A 19,304-nucleotide genomic window follows, 5' to 3' on the forward strand; every position below is an offset into this window, starting at 1 on the left:
TTTGATGTTGCATCCTTCAAACTTAAAGCATTTTACAAGCCAAAGCCACTTTTGACTGGACAAAGTAATTTTTGAGGGAGAAATACCAAGAAGCTTGCAATCAAATAATTTGACATCTGGGAACAAAAAAAGACTCTCTTCCAAAAAGTCCAGCATTTACCTTTGCTAGCTTAAATCCTGGGGCTTAAAAGATCTTACATAAGATTAGGGCTGGCACATTCCCTCCTGACATGGAGTTCTCTCTTCAGGTTCTTTAGACAACTCATCAAGAACAAGATGGGTCAGATGTTGCCAAAAGAAATTATGTTAAACTGAAAGAAGAGGTACAAAGAAAGTAGTACTCCACAGTCTTGTAGCAAGCTGCTGCATAGCCCATGGCTAAGTGGGTGAAAAAGTGAACTGCAGAAAGTACAGCTCTGTCTTCTAGGAGAGGCAAGGGTATCGTTCCTGCATGTAATTCTGGTAGAAGGTGTTTGATTAGTATCCTAATTATTTTAAGTGTTTTTCTAAAGGTAAAACTGCCCCTTAGACTCAGGAAACAGGGACGGAAAAGATCAAGCCTGTCCTGTTCCCCAGAGCACTCTTGTCTTTTACTGTAAAAACTTTCTAGTGCTTTCCACTTGTTACAGATGAAGACAATTTCTTCTCATCCAAACCCCAGCAGTTAGGGAGATCAGCAGAATCTTCTCTTTTCCTCAGCAGCCGTTTGTATCTTTGAAGCAAGGGCTAGTCCAGTCCCAGCAGCTGCCTGGGCTCATGCTGACTTCGAAGTCTGTAGGGGCATCACAAGGGATATGAACCTCTGCTCTCCATATCCCACATACTCAGACTAGACAGGACTCCCTCCAGCAGCAATGGCACAAGGCATTGTGCCACCTGCTAAACATCAGCCCAGCTACTTCTGGAGGGCAAGAAGCTCTTGGCAGATGTATGCCACTCCAAATGCAGACTGGCTCTCTAGTTAAGGAGCAGCTCCACCAGGTACCCCAGGCAGCACAGCAAGGCATGCTCCAGGCTGCATTTTCTTAGCTGCTTCCTAATGGAGCTCCCAGTTGAGAGCAGGGGGAAGGACAACAGCCAGTACCAAAGTCAAATCAATCACACCATGGGATTCAACCTCATGCTTGACTTCAGACCATCAAGTCTAGTTTTATCACTAAATCAAGTTTTAGCTTTACAGAGCTGGTTCAGAGAGCCATGCTTAAGAAAACCACAAACACTCAGGAAATACCCAATTATCTTCCAGAGTTGTGCTTGCTATAAATCTTGAGCTTTTAAAATTCCATCAGACTAAACATGGATGAATTCATATTACTGTGGTTGAAATCAGCACCAAACACAATGTTGATATTTCATCTTTTTAATGTATTTGCAGAACTGGGCTGTCTTGAAACTGCTTTTTAATTTGGAAAATGCTCGCTTTCATAGCAAAACACACAGACTCTGACAGACACATGTCCTTAACAGGACTGGGAGACTTTTGATATGGCAAAATGTAAAGCAAAACTCATCTCTGCCCATACTTTGGGTCAGAAGTTCAAGATCAACACACCACTACCACAAACCACAATAATCACCTCAAGAACAAAGTCTGTCAGACAGTTCTATGTCTGTATTCAACTGGAAACAGAAATCCCCAATGTTCATCAAAACCGAACGTACCCAAACAGGAAACAGCTCACAACACATGAGGGATGGGTGGGGTCCATTAGCTGCACTGATGTTGAGACAACTCATCTTCATCACTCTTCAAGTAGCAAGTTGCTTGCTTCCTTCACCAATCTCACTGGAGTTTAAATAGGAGCTACCCCAGACACAGGACAGCTTATGGACACTGTTGTCCTGCAGCATGTCCACCCACAGCTCAGAGTTATTCTGAAATTCCATCCTATTAACTAACTGCACTGTATCATCCCAGAAGTAATAAAGATGAGAATCTTTCCTACTCCTGCAAGGCAATCGATCAAGCTTTGGTCTAGGGTTCATTATATTGATCAACACTAGTGTTTTTCTGAACAAAGACTGTAATAAGGTGTCCACAACAACTCTATTGTTTTAAAAATAAATGTACCCCAGAAACATCTGTGAAGAATTTCTCTATCAGAGATGGAAGACTCCACAGGGAGGTCTCATGCTTGGCACTGGTGAAATCCCTACACCTAGGTCTCACCAGGAGGCCTGATTCAACACAATCAAGAAACTAGAAGTATTTAGATGAGAAGATGCTCATGATGCTTGCCTGAAGCAGTTTGGAACACATAGTTCTAAGTGGAAAGTGGAGGCAGAGCAATAGCAAAAGAGAAAAACAGTTGTGAAAATACCATAATCCTTCATCTGCTGCTGACCTCACCTGGTCACTGATGCCATGCCATGCAGCTGCTACCAGCCAGAAGCTCTCAGATAGGCTACACTGCTGGCTCCCATGCCCACAGCATGACTCCTCACCTTCTTGGATGATTACCCCTCGGGGAACGAGCTGCCTTGGCAACTCAAACAGTGCTGCTTCCCACCAACATAACCGGCATAAACCCTCCCTGCATCAGAGGGAAGCTTAAGAACCCAAGAGCTACTAGTAAGGAGCTGAGGAGCAATGGTGATGAGGGCCATAAATACCAAGGCAAACTCAAGAGTTCATTGTGAGGACAATGCTGCCAGAAGCCAAATCTTGAGCTCCTGGCACACAACACAGGCTGAATTTAGGCATATTGGTTCAAAGAGATCTGCAAGACATCCAGTTCAGACACATGGCTGGCATCCCACCATGCCAGCACACACCTGGAGAAGCAGAGTAACTGTATCAGTGCCATCAATGGGTTGGGCAGTCCTCTATGAGACACAGCCAGGCTCCACTGACAAGACAAGAGGGAACTTGTGCCCCACATAACACAGCCAAATTGTCACAGCTGGCAGTGGCAGTATGATGCTGCTCCCTGATGCAATCAAGGGCAAATGCCTGGCAGATGCCAGCCCTACACTCAGAGCTTGCCCCATTCTGTGAGGGAGAAGGGCTCCATGCCCAAAAGCTCTCTGATCGGAGCACAGGTACTAAATGTGATAAGTAAGAATCAAAATGAAGTTACAGCCCTGTAAAGTCACCACACAAGTAAAATCAGACTGTTTAAAGCTAGAGCAAACCTCTTTTTACATGGTGAAGGCGTGGGGGCAACTCACTGAGAGCTTTGTTCCTGAGGCAGAGGGACGAACTCAGGAGCCTTAGGAGTGAACCACAGGAAAGATTAATGATTTGACGTCTTGGAGGGGAAATTAAAAATGTCAGAGGGGCCACAAGAGAAGGCCACGATAAGAGGTGCCAATTGCCAGCATTTACGTCACCACCGCCAGAGAGGCTATTTTGTTACATTTTAGTCTCTAGGGTCACAGTTTCTCATGAGGTGTTTTTGGTTTTTTTTCTTGCTGCTTTGCTGATCTGTGTCTCTTGGTATGCGTCCATAAGCACTGACAAAAGCGACCAAGGAGAAGAGGTAAAACTAGCAAGGTAGGGCTTCAGACATGCTTCTGTCTAAGAGCCTTTAGATGGAAGGAAATGGCAACAATTACCATAACAATGAAGTAAATATCACTTCCCTTAAGCTAAAGCTGCTTTCATGTCCAAAAAATATTTTAGAAGAATGAGGCATTATTAGCGTAATTGAAAGAGATTACGCAGAAAACTAGTAACGCTCCCCGCTGTGTGGTTCCCCAGCACTCGCCAGCTCTACGCTTCCGGGGCCGGCACCCTGCCCCATGGTGCCCCCTGCCCCATGGTGCCCCCTGCCCCGTGGTGCTCCCTGCCCCGTGGTGCTCCCTGCCCCGTGGTGCCCCCTGCCCCGTGGTGCCCCCTGCTCCACGGGGCTCCCTGCCCCACGGGGCTCCCTGCCCCACGGGGCTCCCTGCTCCATGGTGCTCCCTGCCCCATGGTGCCCCCTGCTCCATGGTGCTCCCTGCCCCATGGTGCTCCCTGCTCGTGCTCCCTGCTCCATGGTGCCCCCTACCCCATGGTGCCCCCTGCTCGTGCTCCCCGCCCCATGGTGCTCCCTGCCCCATGGTGCCCTCTGCTCCATGGTGCTCCCTGCCCCATGGTGCTCCCTGCTCGTGCTCCCTGCTCCATGGTGCCCCCTACCCCATGGTGCCCCCTGCTCGTGCTCCCCGCCCCATGGTGCTCCCTGCCCGATGGTGCCCGGAGACCTCTGGGCGGGAGCTACTTAGAAAAATCACAAGTTCTTTCGATTCTGTTCGCCTCCAAAGACAGCTCACAGAAGTTCAAACTCTCGTACGGGGAGACATCCTCGCCTAGGGCCCGCGAGGCCCCCACAGTCGGGCAGAGGCGGGAGCCCAGCGCTGCCTTGGGCTCATCGGGTGCCTCTGGTTTGGAATAGCAGCGTTTCCTTCTCTCGAGCGGAGATCGGCGGGAAGCCCCGACAAGGTGCCGAGCAGTAGACCGCCTACACACGAAGCCTCGAAGGGTCAGGGGCTCAGGGTTCCGTTCCCCCGACACAGGAGGAGGCCGGTGCCCTCGGCTTTTGCCGGCCTGCAACGAGCTGCCAGGCCGGGGCACACCTGAAGGCAAGCGCCGCCGGGCCGGGCAGGCGGCAGCAGGGTGTGAGCTCCTGCGGCAGGCGGGGACACAGGGCGCAGGTGGGTACGTGGCCAGGGAAGCCAAGTACCCTGAACCCAGTCCTGACCTTTTACGAGTGAATGTCGGCGAAGAGGAGCAAAAACTAAGTTACGCCTCTGACACTGGATCTGAAGCTTTAATTGCCATTTTTAAACTAATTCTTGTTTAAGTGGGGTTAAGAAGGACTTGGAACAGAAACGAGCAAAGTCAATACACACGGGTTAACACGGCCTCCGTTAAGAAAAGCTTGTGTTTTACCTACACATGGCACGCAAAAGCAGGCGAGCATCTAACCCCACCTCAGTGCGGCTGTATCCTCGAGGACGGGCCGCAAAACCCCAGTTCCGGGCTGGCAGGAGCAGAGGGGACGCTGCGTTACGGGATTTGCTACAGACAAACCCAGGAGGGAGGGTCGGTAGGAAGCAGACCCCGGTCAAAGCCAGATTCAGGGACTGAGCGGGCCAGCACAGATTTCTCCATAAATATAAAAAATAAAAGAGGCAATTAAAAACAAAACACCCACCGGCCAGGGCTGCATCAAGTCTGCCTTTGTGTTACCAGCCACCTGCCAGCTCCAGCTACACAGTCTCCCTCGGACCCCCCGCCGCGCCAGCCCGGTTCCAGGCAGCCCCATGCCCCAGCACCGCCCGCCGCCCCAAGCTGCCGCCGCGCCCTACCCGCGAAATGGTGAGGGGCTGCTCGAAGTCCCGACCTCCCACCAGGCGGAAGCCCCAGGGCCCGGGACCCGAAAGTACGATGCGGTGCGTCCCCATGTGCGCGGCTGCACCTCGCGGGACACCCAGCAGAGCTACCGCCAGCACCGGCTTGGCTTGGCCCGGCCGGCCCGCCCCCGCCCCGCCCCCGGCCGCCCCAGGCCCGCCCCGTCGCCGCTGGCACCGCCCCGGGACTCTGTGCAGCGCCGCTTTCGTTGTGCAGCCCTGCTGAGCAGGGTTCTCCGGACACGGCCTTCGCTAATGGAACCCCAGTCAGACGCGCTTTTAGGTGAAACCCTGCCGAGGGAAGGTGGCGGGGCGCAGTCGCTGCTGAAGGACAAGAATTTCGGTCTTCGTAAAGTCAGAGCGCCTCACCCCTCCCGGCGAGGTCGCGCCCGGAAGCAGGGCAGCTGCAGAGCAAACCACCGGCGGGCAACCGCAGGCGAGACTGCCCCGGTGCGGCATCTGCCATCTGCTCCAAGATAGCGTGATGTTAACTCTGAAACCTAATGAGATGATGGAAATAAATGGTATTTCATGCTGATGAGGGCGGAGCCCTCTATCTCTTTAGGGGTGGTACCACCATCAAAAGAAGGAATTCTTCTATACGGGGCTTCAGCCAGCCTCCTCAGCTGTGATTCCGGAAGAATAGTTAATCTGATTGCATGTTAAGCCCCCACAGATCAGAAGACGGGCAAGGTGAGTTACAGCATCAGTGCTGGCATTTACAACTGGAGTACAAGTATTCCTGGTTGGTTAGTAAATGAGTAACAGCGCACCAGTAAGCACAACATCAGTAAACTGCAGTACAAGACTGGGATTCAGCTACAGCTTGGGGAGGGTAGAGCAATCAGCAGGGAGGGATGACGTGATTCGCCCAAGTGCTAGCCTTACAAGACGCGGCCGCAAACAACCCCATTGCAAGGCACACCCTTGCCACTGCAATCTCTTTCTTGGCTTTGTCCTCTTTTCTGCATTAACTTGTAATTTTACAGTTTATTTCCTGCCCGGATTCATGCATTTGGACTGCTAATCTCATCTCTGTCAGAGAGCAGTAGTTCTTCCACTGCACCATTACACATCTCCTGGGAGTGAAAAAAGCAACACTGAGCGCTTTTCCTCTCAGGTGTGAGGGATATCCAAAGGACATGCCATTGGGCTCTCTTCTTGTCTCTTCATGACCAGCTTCTGGAGTCACAAAGGCACTTCTAGCTTGTTCCTTAACAAGAATATTAGGATAGAGAGCAACTATCAAGATTCAGTAGATATAGGTGAATCTTTCTTTCTCCCTTCCCTGGCTGGGGCACTGTAAAGCAAGAGCTGAGCAATGCTAGTGACCACAGCAAAGTGTCGGTCAAGCTGCCCTTTTGCTATTATAGAACCTGCAAAACAGAAAAAAAAGGGCTTATGTCTGTGTGCCTGCTAAGGACGTGCAAAATAGCTTTAGGCTTTTGCCGTCCTGTTAGTTTGGTTCCAGGATTGGGCTTGCTTATAGTCAAACTTCCTAAAATCCCTGCTAATGCAAACACGAGGTGTATGTGTCTGCCCAACCATCTGGCTCCATTACCACAGAATTTGAGTCGGTTGCCTAATTTTGGCTCAGCCTGAGGCAGAGGTCTCCAGGAAGTTAAAACTTCCCATGAAAGATCAGCCTTCAGGGTAGCCCCAGCCTTGCACAGACAGCTTGCAAGAGGCAGATATAGAGGTGCAGGGGGTGCATCTGTGGTACTTGTGCATTACTGAGCCTCAGCTCTTGCCTTCCCTTGCTCTGCTCCTGCAGGGACTGCTTCTTTACATGAGGCACATGCAAACAGTCCTGGCTATCTCTCCTGCTGCAGAGCTGCGAGGTATGATGTGTTTATCACAAGTCTTGCATAAACCTCTTGAATGAGTGCTTGCCTGGTCAGAATGCAGCTACCACAGAAGTCAATGTCCTATGCCTTTTGATCTGTAGCAGGGGTAAAAATGCACATGAAAGCCCAACATCAACTCACAACCCTTGCCACAGAGAAATGTGTGGTTTCTTGCCCTACTTAACCTATGTGATCTTGTCATCTAAGAGAGTCACAGAGTCACAAAGACCCTTTTTGTAAATCAGCAGATCTGGACTCCCTGGTCTGCATGCATACCACGGCGGGTGCACCATGACCCCACATGAGTGTAAAACATCTTTTTCTCTACTTTTACACTTCAACTTCCTCAAGAAACAGTCACAGTCTGCCTTATGGCTCAGGAGGGTGCATCCATGAGCTCAGGTCAAGTCACGAGCAGGATCCTCTTGTGGGGGACACTCAGGAAGCCCATGGTGGCCACCTACTGCTCAGTATGGACACAACCAAAGACAGCCACAGAGGGGTACAAGTACAAAAGTGCACTACTACAGGAATAGTGACAATAGATTTTATTTAATAATTTGTACAAGGAACACAATAGTAATTCAATAATTCCATTTATTAATTGCCAAATAGTCATCCACCGCAATAAGACAGAGAAAAAATCAACACAAAAATAAGTTGCAGTTTGTATGTGTGTGTGTGTGTGTGTGTGTGACTTAAAATGGCAAGCACAAGAACAAAAAGAGAAACCTTTAAATGAGTATGTTATATACAGTAAGTATCACGTTACTTTGCTGGATAAATTAATTTGGTGTTATCCAGTCTTACCAACAGACCTAAATATTGCTGCAAATAACTGGAGGGCAAACCCAAAGCAGAAAAAACAAACCCATAAGATGCAAGATTAAAGGTATCTCCTGCAGAAAAGAAACAGTGGTGCTTTATGTAGTATCTGAAACCCTTTCATAACATAGTTTGTGCTAAATCTCTTTATGTGAACATACAAGGAATTCCATCATTTAAATAAAAGTGGAAAAAAATCCCAACCTTTCACATCTGCCTTTTGTTTTTCTCCCTTCACTCAATATGTTTAAATTATTTTTCTATACAAGGTAAGTACATTGTCTGTACAAAGTTAAATATACATATTTACAGTCAAACTTCTGAGACACCAAGTCTTCTCTTCTGCTGACCTAGACAGAAGATGAGCCTACTTGATTGCAAACCCAGGAGCATGGCTAGTTTATCAAAACATTGCAAGTCGTGCTAACAGTTAGTTGTAGTTACTCTTAACAAATCTGTATAAAAGCATCAGCATAAAAATAGGCATTTTTATAATATTAAATACGGCTTATGACAAAATAGCAATCTAATCTTTTGCTATTTGTATGGTAACTGTAGGAAGCAGAGTCTGATAGAACCATTTTTTTTATGCTTTTTCTTAATAACAAAATGTGTATCAAAAGGTATTCATAGTGAATTTACAGGCACGCATAGAGCCAAGCCATGTTTTGTTTGTTTGTGTTTTTGGTTTTTTTTTCCTCAAGGAAATAAGAATCTATGTAATTGTTAACAACTGCTGGGAACAGCTCTCCACATTGATTAGACTTTTTTGTCTGACTAAAAGGCAGCCAAAATGCATGTACTTATTTGAGACCTATCATCAACACTGCAACCAAAAAGAAAATAAAAGGCACCCTCAGTGATGCATTGCTCAGATTCATCAGAGCCTCTAGTATGCAATGCAGGGAAAGAAGCAAAATCTTCATCCCAAAGAGAATACTTTGAAAAGTGTGTGATCCTTTAGGGCCAGCAATAGGGCAGGAGGAGCAGAGAAGTGAACAGCCATAGGACTCAATCAGGATTTGCTCTCACAAATGTTTTGTTTATTGGTTCTATTCTTTGTGCAGATAAATGTCAAAGCCAGGCTGATTTCTCTTTAAAAACAGGACGCCGTCTGTTTTGCTGCACACAGTACACTCACACACACACACCCCCTGCACAAAAGAAAAAAACCCTGCAGAGATTGGTAATGTGTTATTAAAGAGTTTGGGATTTTTGCACATTTGCATTATGCTTTGGCTGACCTCTCTGGATTAAACCACCAGTGCCCAAATCCTTCTCCAGAGCTGTCCTCTGCTGGGTCTGAAAAGTGCATGACATGAAGGAAGGGTTTTCTACAGATGTGTAGGGCAGAGCAAAGTGAACCTTCAGTGAGGCAAAAATCAGGCAGAAAGCTTGGCCTCACTGAACCTTGCCAGTGAAAAGGAGCCACTGCAAGGCTGCCTACTGCCCCAAAGCACTATCCTATCTTAACACACAAACAAAACCTATACAGTATGCTTCCCTGAAGCCTTCTCAGAGGTAAGTACTCCATACAAATTAAGATTATTACCAGAACTCTTGCTGGGGAGGGGAGAGGAATATGCAAAGGCAGCACTGTAAACTAAAAGCTGTCTCTTTTTCAGCAAACAAATCACACCCTGAAACTGTGTAAGCAGGGCTACACATTCAACTCAATACTGTACCACATAACCACATCCTCCTAACACATCTCATCTCTTCTCTATTACATTCATAAATTATCTGTTTCTTCACTGTTAAAAACGCCATCTGGAAACCAACCCCATCACTGCCATGGTGAGATCACTGTTATTTTACAGGTACAGCAGCTTCACGTAGTTGCCTGGGAAGGTGCCAAATTGCCTTGTTCTCCTGGATGTACCTGTTGCAAAATAAAACACAAGGAAGCCAGAATAAGATGGAGCTACGCAAGGAAGGCTTAGGGGTTTAAAAAGGTAAATGTGGCAGCTTCTTATGCCTGCAGGTATTGCTTTCTAAAACTAAATAGGAGTCCTGGTCAAGGATCCTTTTGTTACGGATGTGATCATAATTAGTTTGGCTACTACTCACCTTTGGTCTTCCCTTTTAACAATTAATAAGATACTGGTGAAAGCTTCTGGGCCTATAGGCTAGGAGCCAAACTCCTATCAGTATAAATGAGCTAATCTCCCTTAAGAAGAGATAACAAGCCTAGATTTGCAGCCTTGAGATGGTGAACACTGTCCAGACTTGCATTCTTTGAAGGTAAAGGGCTAGGTTTTGCTAAACATACAGCTACAGATAAAGCTGGATTTTCAAGGGCTGCAGCTTCCACCTATGTGTTCCCTTTGCCCCCTATTTGCTACTTTCTGTAACTTGCCACGGCTCACTCAGTTTTGAAAAAGCCAGAGAAGCAGTTTTCCTTGGTTTCCTCTGTTGCTCTGCCTTGGTGTGAGCAAGAAGGATCAGGAGGAAGAGTGGAACAGGAAAATAAAGAAGAGGAAAAAGGAAAAACTAGAGACCTAGCAAGGAAAACAAATGCCATCAGGCACCCTAATTTTAATGTTCTTGATTGGAAATGATGAAAAATTGTGGAAAAAGAATGAGCTGATTTCCATTCAGCATCTTGACCTCACAATTGAAAGCAGCTTCCAGACACTGCAAAATTGCTCATCTGTTTCTCAAAAAGGTCTGCTGACAAGTAAGTGCCACTCACCCACAAACCAGCCATCGTCACATTTCTCCATGACATCAACAATGTCACCATCCCTCAGTTCCAGCTCATCATCGTTCTGAGGAGTATAGCTGTAGAGGGCTTGGTAGCTAACTCTAAAAGCAGAAAGACACTGCATGTTAGCCACTGGATTTCCTTAACATCCCTTCAGAAGGAGACATCTCCCTCCCCCTAATTCCTATTCTATTTTGTTCAATGCAGTCTAGACCTGTGTTCTCCATTTGGCAGGTCAAAGCCAACTGCATTAAATTACCTGTTGTCACAAGGCCACGGCAGTAAAAAGGGTCACACCTACATTGTGTGGGATATGCAGAAAGCTTCTGGGTTATTTTTGTCATGTATCCATAGTCTGTAACAACTGGAGACTTCCTAAGGTGTAGGGTCTAGAGAAGTGTCTGAGTGCAGACACCCTCCTGAATGCCAGGTGAAATCTGGACACACTCATTCCTTGGCTGAAACATCTGTTCTCTTGCTCTGGCACACAGGTAGGGCCATGGATGACCAAATGGCAGCTTAAGGGACTTCAGAAAAAAAGCCAACGGTGAAGGAACTTCAGTTCCCAGCACACTGTATGCTCTTCTCAAAACCAAGCTTGGCCTCACCAAGCTTAATGGCAGCTCCCAGTTAAAATCCACCAAACAGGTCTGAAAATCTCAGCCTTGGTTACTCAGATCATTTAGACACCAATTCATCTGCACAACTGGCCGACTGACCAAGCAGCATCAGTGCTGGGACATCTCACTGCACTGTGAGAAGCTAAGAACAGAAGCTATTAACACATTGACCCATGCCATATAAGCCAAGTGCAGCCTGTTAATTTTGTTTCCCAGCTGAGATAATCTCCATAACAAGTATGAATCAAGTGTTCAAAGGAGACCCAGTCCTGGATCATGAAGTCATTGTTTCAGATGCTATAGAGGCACAAAGGTCTCAGCTTTGAGCTACTACATTTGTTCTCTAGAGAAAAGTTGACACAGAATCACAGAAACATTCTGGTTGGAAAAGACCCTCAAGATCACCAAGTCCAACTAATATCCATACTCTACAGGGTTCACCCTAACCATATCCCCAAGCATTAAATCCAAACAACTTTTAAACACATCCAGGATTGGTGACTCAACCACCAACCTGGGCAGCCTATTCCAACTCCTGACCACTCTTTCCGTGAAAAAAAAAAATCCTAACTTTCATATCACTCTAGTTTAACTCCTGAAATGCTGAAGTTTTCACATTTCCCCATCTTCATTACCAATCTGAGACAAGGCCCTAGAAAGAGGTGGGAGCCAAAAAGACTTACATGTCTCGTGGTGTTTGACTTCTGTCAGGGCTGGCTCCTTGCTGCTGTGCTTGAGGTTGCTGAGAAATGATGAGAGATGGTTTATGGTCATTAGAGGTCACCTTGTGTCGAGAGTCAAGAGGCTGAGAAATAGCACTGCAGTAATGAACAGATTTTTCTGCAATGTTTATGATCTCACTGCAAACAGCTTCCTGTGTGGTAGGCAGCATTGATATCCAAGAACACCCAAAGGACAGTCAATAGAGGGGAGGGAGGGGAAAATACAGACAAGAAGAGATGGGACATCCCAGATGCAGCACATAAGTCCAGTTAAAAAAAAAAGAAAAAAAAAGTTGTAGATCCAGGTAAATATCCAGGTAGTGGAGTGCAGAAGGGATCCAGGTGTAAGCATGGAAAAACAGGCAAGATACAGAAGAATTTGGCATTTAGTTTGAAGATTTGTAACAAATACATATACATATATTTTTAAAAGCAGCAGCACAAGGTTGCAATTAGTTATGCGGTGGCACCATTACAAAGGCTATGAAGGCAGTTCAAGAATGCAAGGTGGGCTGTTCCATTCATGCATTTCGCTTCATTTAACCTACATCCAGGACTGGCAGCACAATTAGCCCAAGTTCTCACTGGCTATGACAGTTTTTCTAATTGCTGAACTCCCAAAACAAAACAGTAGATGCAAATAAGTATGTACCTGCTTTGCAGCTAAAAACAGTGCTGACATTTTATCTCTACTGACACTGTGTCTGTCTGGGTGAAGAGAGTCTAGGACTACACATCTGATTTAAACAGTGGCCTTACCACATAGCTCTTTTCAGACTCTGTGAGATCTGGTCCAGCTCTCAATGAATGGTGGGAAGGCTGTGTGATCACCAAGCAAATGATAAGACATTTTAGCAGATGTTATAGAGGTCAGAATTCAAAACTTAAAAGAAAAAATTAAATGGATTGCAGACAACAAAAGAAAATTAACAACTCTTCCCCTCCCCATCCCAACACCACACTTCCTGGACAACAGCATCTTTCACTGACACAAGAGACATTATGACCACGTTAATGCGACTGCACCGCAGCACACAGAATGCCGCAGAGAGAAAAGTGACAGCAAAAATGAAGCTCAAAAGCAGAGAATCACAGGAGAAGGCTACAGACAGCACAGCAACCAGAACGGTACATAGTGTCATACTGCATTCCTGTGGAGAGGAAAATATCCCAAGGACAGAAACGCGTACTTGAGAGCATCAAACTTGAAAGGCCAAAAGAACACTGAGAGGAATCTGCTGCAGTTTTCTGAAACGTTCTTGATGACTTCAACACAGGAGAGAACAATAACTTCCTTGCTTCTTAAACAAAGACCATTTCAGATCCTCAGGTGTCACAATGTCACGTAGCCACGCCAAAATTACTCTAGCTTGTATGAAGTGAGCATTTGAGCTGCCCTGCTAATTCCTACAAGGCAGAGCTTCAGGTCAGAGGAGGCCCTGACTGGAAACCCCACCACCTGGGAAGCTTAGGGACTCTGCTCTGCTTCTGTCCCTAGTCACAACTCTTCACACGGACTTGCACGTCCCAGGGCACAGCAAGTAAAATCAAGGTTTATGTTTGGGGTTGGGACTTTTAATGGGAAGGTTACAGAGATCCAGAACCTGGTTTAGCACACTCATTGCATATTCAAACATCTGCAAAAGCAAGTGGCATGCTGTGCACAAATGTGTCTGAACCAGACTGGGATTATTTGTACTGCCTGCCCAACTGCTTGACAAAGTGCTGGATAAGATCCAAACCACTACCATCTCTGTGATCATACAACACAATCTTCAATCCAAATTCTGAAAGCCTTGAATTTTATGCTTTCCCTCCTCCATTTCATTCAGTTCAACAATGCCCTCCAATAAAACACTTGCTTTCTCATGACATCCTGAGGCAGAGGAGAAGCCAAAGATAATGAGGTTTGTGACACCTTCAGTCCAAGCATGCTCAAAGTGTTTGGAGAAATGAAAGGTAATGAGCTCATCCTTGTCTAGTTTCCATTCTCAAAGCTACTCTGAATCACATCTTCGACCTCTGTGCCTGTGCCTATCACTGTATTAAAAGAATTCACCTTTTCTCTTGAGGACTGTGACCAACTCTAGGCCAAGCTAACCCCACAGCAACTCCTTTGTAGCCAGCTGTACTGTCTGGGGCTGGAATCTGGGATCATTGCCCTAAAAAGCAATGCTCTGTTTAACATGTATAGTTATATATAAAAAACACTAAATATAAGTTGCATGGGCTAATTGTAGTGAAATTTTCATTCAAAGCCTTTACTATGGAGCCTGAAAGGGTCACAGGATTTCTGGAAGTCATTGCTGACTTAATCATCAGCCCTCAAAGGCAAACTGAATAATTAGAAATGCAAAATCAAAACTGTGTAGACCAACCATCTACCATCCACCAGAGGTGATTAAATCTGAGTTATCTCAGGTGGTCAAGCAGCTGCAAAAAACCAATTTCCTGGGCTAGGTGAGAGGCAGCTGTAGGAATGACTGCAGTTGTTTTGTTTTGATTTTTTTAATTCAGGAAAGAGTTTCTCTGCTTCATAGTAATAAATTGCAGGAATTGCTCCATGAGCTCCCAAGACTGTATGGTCTATTTCTCATTGATTACTTGTGATCTCCTTGATCAGCTCTTCCTCCAAAAAGCATTTATTACTCTGAATTAAATAAATAATTTAAAAGCTTAAAAAATGACACTATTTCTGAATGCTCCAAGATGCAGCCTGGTATGTGCAATACTAGGAGGTGCAGCAGCCTACCAGCATCATATACTTGCTCACATCCCTTTTCCTGGTAAGATCCTCAGGAGAACTTCCCCCAGGCAAAAGAGCAGGAGCAGAGACCAAGCAGTCCTCTGTTCTCCTAGCAGACCCTAGTTCCCAACAAGACACGCAACTAAGTGGATCCTCTTTAGCATTTGCTCCATCAGCTTCAACAAAAGCAGTAGGTGTCCCTGCACTAACTTCCAGGGCTATAGTAGAGGTTTCCACCTCATACAGACTTTGAGGATGGGTCTAAGGAGCACCACAGGTTTGTAAGAAAACTAGAAAAAGGCCCTATGTTAAGATTCTAGGCCCTGAGGCAGGTTGTAACTGTTAGGTTGGGCTACTCAATAGTGCTTTCTCTGCTCCTAATAAAGTCAAGTGTCATCAGTGTGTCTAACCATTGCAACTCTTACCTATGTGTCTTTTTCCATCCCTTTCTGGTGGGAGTTAAAGGACTACACAAGGAAGGAGAAAGCTAAGCAGAACGAACTAACAGACAGAGAAGACAGACAGACAAATTGGTATCTCTTCAGAGCAGGGCACTCAGCAATGATGCTGAGTGAATGTGAATGGAGAACAATGGGAGGACTCTGCAGCCCAGCCAAAAGAAAAAAAACAAGCATCAAGCTCCAGCTCTGTTGAAAGCAGGGGAAAAGCTGACCAAAAAAGCTCTCACAAAGAACACTGAAAAGGCTGCAGTGTGGAGCAGCACTGTCAAAGTCAACAGAAAGACTCCCCATTTGCTGGATCAGAAGCTGAAGGTTGTGTCTATAGTAGAAAAATACATCTGCCACAAGTAGCAGCTACTGATGCCTGCTGCAGGCTGTGCAGCTCTGGTTTATACACTGGGAGGGGTGTTAAATAATGACCGTGGAGATGGTGCCAAATAATGACCGTGCTAAGCTAGCTGGTCTGTGCTGGGGAGCATCCTTCTCATACGCTCTCCTCTCTAGCAGCACAAAGTGGGTGAAGTTACCACCACTCTGCCCAAGTGGTTTTGTACAAGTGGAAGAAAGCAGACAGCCCTCCCCTCTCAACATCCCTTACACTACCAGGTGATACAGAGATCCTGGTCCAGCCACTCCTGCCTTCTCTGCCCCACAGCTGCAGCCTGGCCCCAGAACCAAAGCTCCTGCACTGCTTATACACTTGTTAGTACCACTGCTGACCGTTACACTGTGCTAACAGGACCTGAGAATAAACCAGGAATAAAGCTAGAGACATAAGGGTTCCCTGAAGTAAATTACTGATAGATCATATCACTGCTTAATATTATGTTTCACTGGAATATGGGAACTAATTTTCTGTCAGTTATAATTGAAGTATCTTTCACATTCTGTGGGGTTGTCCTGTTTTCTTTTTAGTTTGGACTGTGAAACTAAACAAAAAGGAGTAACTTCAGAATAGCTTAAAGATCCATTGCACTTTATGTTATTACTTATTGGAACAGGCAAGACCGCAGTCTTTACATCAGCCCCGTGTCATAGAGGTCTTAAACCTGCAGAAAACCTCTGGTCAGGACACCATTACTGGGTAGGTTGTCTATAAGGTTCTCTGAGAAAGAAAAATAAAATTCAAAATTGTAAAACACTTCCAACACCAGGGGTTGCCAGTAACAGAGACAAAACAGATGCAGTGCTTCATTTCCACATCTACTCAGTATTTTTCTCATTTGATTGAAGTCAGTGGAAAGATGACAGATTTCTGAGAAGGCCTCCAGGGTATTACCTGGAGTTCTGCTGAAGTCATCAGCCTCTGCACGGGTCATGTAGGTAATGAGAAGTCGCTTGCACACAGAAATACTGCTGTCAATCCCTAAACAACTGTAGGCCCAGAACTGGAAAGGAGGTCAAGACTATCGATAATGTCATGCACAGTTTAAACCTGACACTAGCAACACTCGGAATGTCAAGGCATCTAAGAGACAAACTTCACCTTGGCTTCAAATCCAAAGAAAGGCCAGAGGCTCCTATTACAACCAGACACAACACCAAAAATAGAACATCTTTCCCTAAACATGGCTTTTTGCTCCTGCTCTTTTGAATTTTTACACCCAATGCAAGCACCAGCAGGATCAAGCAGATCGGAGCTCCGGAGAAAGGCCAACACAGAACATTTGTATGGACTTCCAACGGGAAGCAGAATATGTATCCTATTGGAATTGGATATTAAAACTGAAAAGGAAGCAGGAGGTGGTTGTTCAGTAAAATGTAGCAGAAGCTCACAATCAGAAGGAGATGAGGTGAGTAAATGTAACAGGAAAATTTCGGGGTTAAGGCTGTATCTTGCTCTCACAAGCTGACAGAAAATAACTAACAATGGCAACTATTTCCCACATTCATCCTGCGTAAGCATCTTGCCTGGTTTGCTGATCAAATCGAAGATGCTTCCCTAGTCTCCTTCCGTGCAACTCAGCTCAGCTTTTGCTAGTTGTTGTTTCCGTGTCAAACGTCGCCACCCTGTGGAGGCTGCCTGAAGGACTGACCGAGACACCAACAGCGCTGCCGGGCACCGTTCAGTCCCAGACCCTGGGCGTCCCAGCCACAAAGTGCTAAGGCTGAGTTGGTTATGCTGCACAGACCCTACAGCATCCCTCTTTAAATAAGTTTGTGTCTCTCAGCAATAGAGCTGAGAACCTCTGAATCCTATCTGAGAAAGCTGGAACAGTCCTTGACATTGTGGATGCCAAGTTATGGATGCCTTACCCCCAGCTCTGAGATGCTCAAGACTTGAATCCTGATCTCATATAGTTAATGGTAACCTGAATCAAAACATCTCACACTGCAACATTCCTGATTACAAAGCCATGGGTACTGTGTATAATGCAACTGAGCTCTAGGAACTCAAGGTCAGAACTAAATAAGCTGTGGGTTAATGCTTTAGAGGAACTGAAAGTTAGACCCTCATCCAGTACAAACTGAGCTATGTGGATTTGCACCAGCTGAAATGCTGGCCCATACCTGCCCTTCTGCATAGCCTGGAAGTAATTTTAAACGATTTTCAGAAAAAATAAAATGTCTAAATTCAATGACAGAAGAAATACCTCACCTGTGCAATCAATGAATGGCTAAACAAGCATATGACAAAACAATGGTGTGGTATGGAAACAGCTGTAAGTAACGGAAGATTAATCAGCAAAGATGATTACCTGTGACTTATTGACTCTGTGTGTAAGTCTGGGAGGTGGCTGTGTTGTGACAGTACAGGAAGAGAGGGCAGAGGAAGAGAGAGGAGCAGATGAAGAGAATGCATTTGAATCTGCAGTCTTTTGAAGAAAAGAAAAGTTGGTCAGCTTGGCACATGTTCTCTTATCACAATCATTGCTACTGATAAGAGCATCTGCTATTCAGTAATTTTGATGCACACACAGCAAACGAAACTCCATGCAAGGGCAAGTGCAGTTTCCAGTTGGTTTGTCTGAGCTGGCCACCTCATTCTGTTTTAAACATGCAGATTATGCCTGTAAAAAATGCTACTAAAAATGTATCCACAGCTAGTAAACAGCAGAGTCTTTATACATCTTTTAACATACTGCTAGTCATGATTCAAGCAGAAATGAAACTATTTGTCATGAGATTTCCCAGTGCATAATGTTTCATCTGAAAATCCCCATTCCTCAGTATTTTGCATTGGGTAAATGGGGTGTGTCATTGAAGCTATTGCAACACATCCAAGACAGTATTTATAATGCTATGATTTTGAGATCTCCAAACTTCCACTCCTATACAAGGTCACACAATTGCTGTAATGTATTTAGGTTGGCTGTAGCCCACAATAGACCTTAAATCAACTGAGAGCTGCACAGTAAGGCAGATCTCCTATACTAAGACTAGGGACAGAAGATACATTGTAGACACTACTAGAGGGTTTCTCTATGTTCCCTCTCATAGAGCTATGTAAAACTAAAAATTCTTGGGGAAAAGTATCACTAGGTCTAATTCTCCTATGTGGCTAGACCCTTTCAGATTGTTTTGGAAGTGTAAAGGTAGTAAAATCCATTCAATTCATAGATACAATCAAGCCTCCCTGACTTAGTCATGCACACTGCAGACTAAGGCTCACTAAACCACAGGCTCCAGGAACAAGACAGGATAGCTCTTGTGATTCTAGGAGCCAGGATGACTTTTACAAGGCTTTTTTACTTCTTGGCTTTAGGAGGAACAAATAAATCCTATAACCAAAGATGATCCATCACACACTGGAAAATCTCTGAATAGAAAGAAACTGCCTGTAGTCTATGCAGTGAAGTTTCAGGTACGAGGCCTGTGTGATACTTTTGTCTGACAAATCTGATAATAGCCACTATCTGGGACTATCACCTCATTAGATGTGACCAATTGAATCAGTTCCTGCTATTATCTATTCTAAAATAATTTTCACTACACTGCTCCTGAGTCCTCTTCTAAAAAATTTTGATCAGCTATCCATTGAATATCACTAGTGACCCCTAGAAGGTCTTAAGATCATCAGTATGATACATGGCAGGCACTG

At 45.4% G+C, this 19,304-nt stretch overlaps 2 protein-coding genes across 35 annotated transcripts in view; both read right to left on the reverse strand.

Annotated features, from left to right (window-relative positions):
• Positions 1 to 5,425, reverse strand: part of PDLIM1 (PDZ and LIM domain 1) — a 42,852-nt gene extending 37,427 nt beyond the window's left edge. For both annotated transcript variants that reach the window (XM_064144856.1, XM_064144857.1), the window contains exon 1: positions 5,293 to 5,425. In XM_064144856.1, coding sequence (XP_064000926.1) covers positions 5,293 to 5,388 — 96 coding nt within the window. In that variant the 5' untranslated portion in view covers positions 5,389 to 5,425. The remainder of the gene's footprint in view (positions 1 to 5,292) is intronic.
• Positions 5,426 to 7,714: 2,289 nt separating this feature from the next.
• The window catches only part of SORBS1 (sorbin and SH3 domain containing 1), a 187,137-nt gene continuing 175,547 nt past the window's right edge, over positions 7,715 to 19,304 (reverse strand). For 25 of the 33 annotated variants that reach the window (XM_064144862.1, XM_064144863.1, XM_064144867.1 and 22 more), the window contains 4 exons: positions 17,962 to 18,078; positions 12,017 to 12,207; positions 10,702 to 10,814; positions 7,715 to 9,888 (listed from right to left, as the gene is read on the reverse strand). In XM_064144862.1, the coding sequence (XP_064000932.1) occupies positions 9,821 to 9,888; positions 10,702 to 10,814; positions 12,017 to 12,207; positions 17,962 to 18,078 (489 nt within the window). In that variant the 3' untranslated portion in view covers positions 7,715 to 9,820. Of the gene's footprint in view, positions 9,889 to 10,701; positions 10,815 to 12,016; positions 12,208 to 12,814; positions 12,875 to 17,961; positions 18,079 to 19,304 lie in introns of all 33 variants that reach the window. The other 8 variants (XM_064144886.1, XM_064144894.1, XM_064144893.1 and 5 more) reach the window with 5 other exon arrangements.

The sequence above is a fragment of the Pogoniulus pusillus genome, chromosome 6 (assembly GCF_015220805.1).
Source record: "Pogoniulus pusillus isolate bPogPus1 chromosome 6, bPogPus1.pri, whole genome shotgun sequence".
Lineage (NCBI taxonomy): Eukaryota > Metazoa > Chordata > Aves > Piciformes > Lybiidae > Pogoniulus > Pogoniulus pusillus.